Raw genomic sequence first — 6,050 nt, forward strand, 5'->3', positions numbered from 1 at the left:
ACCGGCATGGAGGGTCTCCCCTGATAGATCTCTCCTCTGATCACTGGACCCAGAAGTGATGTGCGTTACATCACTTCCAGGGTCACTGGGCACATTCTCTGGCTCCTAGAGCCAGAAGAAGAAGCTGGTGAAGCAGATCTCTGCTTCATCAGCTTCTTTGAGTCCCTCTGTGACAGTTGCGGTTTGAAAGACCCCTGATGTCTCCATAAAGAGGACCTGTCACATTTATATTTGCTATTACATAGGTGGCTTGTTAGCCCTGTATGTGTTAGCAATAACGCTGAGCGTAAAAAAAAATTGTAAAAGTTAAAGTAACATAAAAAAAATTAAAAATGCAAAAAAAAGTCTCCCGCCCCCCACCTGCACGCACATACAACACATCGGATGCGCCTACGTGCAAAAACAAAATTGCCCAACAAATGTTACATATCGTCGCAAGCGTCAGAGTGAGAGCAATAATTCTAGGCCCATCAATTACTGATAGCACTAAACTGATGAGCCATAAAAGCTTTTAAAGTGTCACCTTGACAAGTCTTGACATGTTTGGTATCTATTTACCTGGCGTGACCCCATATTTTATATTTTACCAAAACATTTGGCATTATATTCTGTTTCTGTGCACTAAAGTTCATTTTAGTGTATTTTATCCTAGAAATACTTGTTTGATAAATATTTGCACAAATACCGTGCGACATAAAAAATTGCAACTAGCATCTTTGTATTCTACAGGGCCTCTGCTTTCAGAAAATATATAATTGTTTGGGGGTCTGAAGCTGTTTTCTAGCCAAACATTCTGATTTTATCATGTGTGGGCAAATGTAAGAAATTGGCAACAAATGGTTAATAGGGCATTTTTTTTAAAGTTTTTGTTGCCAATCATTTCTGGTAGCTGCTAGGCATGGGCTGCACGTTCGAGTCGAACCTATGTTCGACTCGAACATAGCATGTTCTAACGTTTGCCGAACGCCGAACATTATGGGATGTCTGCGGTCTGTTCGACCGCGGGACATCCCACAATGCACTGCGCCGTCCGAAACGGTAATTGGCTACAGTCTTGCACCTGACGAACATTATGGGATGTCTGCGGTCTGTTCGACCGCGGGACATCCCACAATGCACTGCGCCGTCCGAAACGGTAATTGGCTACAGTCTTGCACCTGACCGCAGGTCAGGTGCAAGACTGTGCCAATCAGGGCTCAGTACAAATATAGAGCCATGATTGGGCAAAGTCACGATGACTCTGCCCAATCATGTCTCACAGCTAAGTCCCTGCAGCACACTATATATATATCTGTATCTATATCTATAATCAGACTTCTGTGATATATATATACACACACACACACACACACACACACACACACACAGAAGTCTGATTATATATATATATTTATACCGGGTACTGCCCTGGGGGACATGTATCAATGAAAAAAAACACTTTTAAAAAATACCATTTTTAAAGGAGCAGTGATTTAACATCACTTAAAATGAAACATTAAAAATGAAAAATTCCTTTATGGTGCCTGGGGGATGGGGACATTTAATACCCCCATAGACTTGCATTGAGTTCTAAGTTCGAATTAGAACTTTTTCCATGTTCGAAAGTTCGAGTTAGAACCGAACACGGGGGTGTTCGGCTCATCCCTAGTAGCTGCCTTTTGTTTGCAACACATAGCTGCATCTTTTGAACTCTCTCTCACACACACACACACACACAGAAAACTAAGAGCAAAATCAGTGTGCAGGAAAATCACTGTCACACTATCAGATATATTTAATGAACCCCCTTATCCCCTTTGTTCAAATAAAAGTTAAGTATACACTGGTTAGACCTTGTATGCCTTTTTAAAACTGACCTGATGCTGGCCAGTTCAGTACTGCTGTATTCTCTGCAACATAACTGTTCATAACTGTTCGGCCATTGGCTGGACAGTTTTGCAGTAGCAAAACCAGGGACAGTCTAATTTGGAAGTAGTATGGTAAATATTCTGTACTGTATATAAGGACTGTTCTTGTGCAGAATACAAAATGTAATCCCAACAGACTATCAAATATAGTATTAAACTCTTAAACTTTTTTTTTTTTATTAATCCAGATATAGCAAATATACTGTAGATTGCCAAGCAAAGTATTTTTTTTTTTTTTAAATTTTGCCCAAGCACTTGCAGTCGTTGTCTTTCCAAAACAGCCTCAACTCTCTCGGCTCAGCTTCCCTGAATTTCCTGTTGGGTACAAGATCCCAAGGACAACACAGTCTCTAGCTGTCCTTCAACTAACTTTGAGAAGGGAGGTGGGAGTAGGGGAGGGCAGTGACTTGACCTGCTGTGACTGTGTGTTTGTGGAGATACACACAACTTACTAGCGTACACAGGGGTGGCTTCATAGGACCCTGAAAGGGAAACAGTCACCCCCGAAAAATATCAAGGCTAGTTCTCAGGGATCCATTCTGCAGGATGCTAAAACTTGACAACATCAAGAAACAGCATCCATTGTAAGTGATTAAATCAGCATTTGAAAAAAGCTTAAAAACTTTTGACATTAATATAACTTTAACACTTGCATCCAATGCATTGCACTTACTTTTTATGTAAATATTAAACCCTGCACTCTTCTTCATTACACTGTTGTTGGATGTTGTCACTTCACAGTGATATTTCGCAGAATCTTTCAGCTGAGCAAACAGAACTTCATATTGCTCAGATGAACTGAAACTCTGCACATTCTGATCATCCTTATAAAAAGCAAAATCGAGATCTTGTTTCTGCCTGAGTGGATTCAGAATTGTGTTGCACATCAGGGTCATGTTATCACCCTCTAACACCAGATGTGGAGTCACTTTAATTTGTGGAGATGGGAAAAGGCCTGCAAGACACAAAATACCATATGTAACCTTTTGCTTCAACATCAATGTTTATTTCAAATAAAAGAAAGTACGAGACAGTCTGATTTCCACATGAGTGGAAAGCAGAAATCACCAGCACTCAGTAAATATCTTTAATGTCCATTTAATCGGACCAATCGTCAATTGTCATGTACAAAATAGCGACGTTTCGGGACCACACAGGGTCCATTCATCAAGGCGACAATGACAATTGACGATTGGTCTGATTAAATGGACATCAGATATTTATTGAGTGCTGGTGATTTCTGCTTTCCACTGTTTGTTGCACGGTGCCATCCGTGATTGTCACTGAGAGCACCACTACAAGTACTTGGGCCGGGAGTGCAGAGGGACTTACTACTTTCTATGTGATTTTCACATGACTCCACCAACTATAGGAGGCCATCAGAGTTAAGCTGGTCATACTACCCTCAGGACTCCCCTGTTTTTTTAATTTTATAATTGACTTTTGTCAAATGAGCTGGTCTGAAATGTCTCAGCAAAACAGTGACTGCAACCAATCGGCTGCAAATATTTGGAAGTGGAAAGAGAGTGCTGGGCCTGTGTGATTCTTCAGTTTTTATCATCAAATAGTGATTTATTAATGTGAATATGTGTCATTGGCTGATGAGTCACTACTAACTTAAACTGACTAATAGATAGGCAGCTATCACTGGCCTAAGGGTCTCCACAGAGTATCCTTGGCTTGACAGTGAACACAGCAATTGTAGGATTTGAAGTGCCACACCAATGAAAATAGTCCAGATACAAGAATTCTCAAAATGCCTCTTGCATTGTGGCCTGCTTCTTTGAGTGATTGTCTTTCTTTCTTTTTACCAGTAGTGCAAAAAAATATTCAAATTAATTTGCAGACTCACCTTGTATCTGGATGTTAGTCGGTTTGCTCAGCTTCTTTACACTGTTGGTTAAAGTTCTCACTTTACAAGAATAATTCCCAGAATCCTCCATATGAGAAAACTGAACTGTATATTGATCGGATAAATTGTATCTTTGAATATTCTGTCCATTTTTGTAGAAAGTAAACAGCAGTTGTGTCAACTGTCCGAGTGGACTAGGACTTGTGCTACATGTCAGGGTCATGAGATCACCTTCTACCACTGGATTTGGATTCACTTTCAGTTCTGGAGCTGAGAAAAGATCTTCAAGAGACACAACATGCAGTATGAAACACACATTATTTTAAAAGAAGTAGAGGTGCACCGAAATGGAAATTTCAAAACTGAAACAAAACCGAAATAAAAAAAATTGTCAGGCCGAAACCAAAAACCGAAAAAAAAATTATTTTAAGTTTTTTTTCAAATTTTTTAAATATTTTATTTTTATTTATTCATTCATTTTTTTATTAAATATTTTTATTTTTTACTTTTAGGGACTTCGGGGAAATATTAGGGGTCTAAACAGACCCCTGATATTTCCCTTTTAAAATAGAAAAAGAGATACACAAAGTCCTCAATCTCTTTCTTTGCAGTTATCCATGAACAGGAATCTTCTATGAGTGTTCCTGTTCATTGATAACATGAGGACAGAGTATGTTTACTATAACCACAATTATGAATGAACAGGAGGCGATGTAGATCACTTCCATTCATTCATAATTGAGGATATAGTCAACATGCTATGTTCTCAATTATCTACACACACTCAGCGATCGCTGATCGCTGATTGTTTGCACTTGCTCTCCTTCCTGACACACTGTCACAGGAGGCCGAAGCGAGCGGAGCAGGGGGTGAGAGCTCAGCCTCCTGTGACACCGCTCTGCCGGACTGTAATAAGAGGCTGAGCAGTGTGGGAGGAGAGACCGGCCGCACACAGCAGTCTCCTCCCGCAGCACTCGGCCGGCTGTCACACTTTTTCTCCTCCCCGCTGGGACACAGAGCAGCGCCCAGCAGGGAGGAAAGAAAGAAGGGATGCGCCGATGTATCAACACAAAAATGGCACTTTCGGCATTTAGCCAAAAGTGCCACTTTCGGGCCGATATGTTTCAGCTGCCGATATATCGGTGCATTCCTAAAAAGAAGAGAGCAAACTGAACCAATAACTGGTAATAACCTACAAATTCTGTCATTTGGAATGAGACTGAAGGCTTAATTCACTTTTCCACAGTTCTGATTATTTGTCCTAACAACCTCTATTTTTAGCAACAAAAGCAAGAAAGTTGAAAAAAAACCATAACATGTTCACAATGATAAATGATACATGCATTGTAAATTAGTGAATCGAGCCTTTCGTCTAACCTGATGTTGTTTTCAGGGCTGCATTTATTATTAATAAGGCCTCTGTCACCCGATGTGGACCGGGAGTGTGGTCTCAGGTTCTAGTCGTAGGGAAAGTTCCCCTAAGCGTTCCTTACCAACCCCAGTGGCCATAATATTGAGGCTAAAAACAGGGAATAATGCATAATAAAGCCAGCAGCATTAAAAATGAAATGGAATAAGCATAGAAGACATTAAGGTGATATCTGGATGCCATAGCAGGCTGTTACAAAGGCAACAAAAGCAACATCATAAACAGTAAATATTGGCAAATAAACATTATGTAATGTATTGTGGACAGTAAATAAGTTTACTGTGGTATGTTCCTGTTGCAATGCATGAAAGCAAAATACAACCTGAGATGACATGTACAGGATGCAGAAATGGAAAGAGTGTTGGGTGAAATAAAAAAAAATATTTCGGACCAAAAAGAGAAAAAGAAAAAGGGAAAGAAACAAAAAATGAGAAACTGTATGGCAGAACCCAGAGCTGCCCCTTGGTTGTCGGTCCAGTGGTAGTGCACAACAAAAGCTGCTTAAAAAAAACTTTATTGCATACAGATTATCATTGTTTGTTTCTTTTTCTCTCTTTTTGGTCTGTAATATTTTTGTTAATTTCACCGTACACTCTTTCCATTTCTGCATCCTGTACCCCACATGTCATCTCAGGTTGTATTTTGCTTTAATACATTACAACAGTGACATACCATACAACACATACAGCTCTCGCTGGTGGATGGGAGCGGAGCCAGCTGGAGGCCCAGCGTCTTGTTGTCAGAAGCCGGATACAGTGCGCGCTGTTTACTTTTTAAACCGTCGCACGCTGTGACTCGTCCGGCACCGGTGTCCTCTCGTCACAGAAGAGAGGATAAGTGAATTTTTAAGCCGTGTGTCTGT

General features: G+C 40.3%; 1 protein-coding gene across 1 annotated transcript in view; it reads right to left on the minus strand.

The window, feature by feature from the left end:
• Positions 1 to 2,190: 2,190 nt before the first annotated feature.
• The window catches only part of LOC108798261 (Fc receptor-like protein 5), a 15,101-nt gene continuing 11,241 nt past the window's right edge, over positions 2,191 to 6,050 (minus strand). Inside the window, exons 5-7 of the mRNA XM_018569994.1 lie at positions 3,760 to 4,041; positions 2,581 to 2,862; positions 2,191 to 2,222 (exon numbers count right to left, since the gene is read on the minus strand). Of these exons, the coding sequence (XP_018425496.1) occupies positions 2,191 to 2,222; positions 2,581 to 2,862; positions 3,760 to 4,041 (596 nt within the window). The remainder of the gene's footprint in view (positions 2,223 to 2,580; positions 2,863 to 3,759; positions 4,042 to 6,050) is intronic.

This window comes from Nanorana parkeri, unplaced genomic scaffold (assembly GCF_000935625.1).
Source record: "Nanorana parkeri isolate BGI_ZX_2015 unplaced genomic scaffold, ASM93562v1 scaffold1440, whole genome shotgun sequence".
Lineage (NCBI taxonomy): Eukaryota > Metazoa > Chordata > Amphibia > Anura > Dicroglossidae > Nanorana > Nanorana parkeri.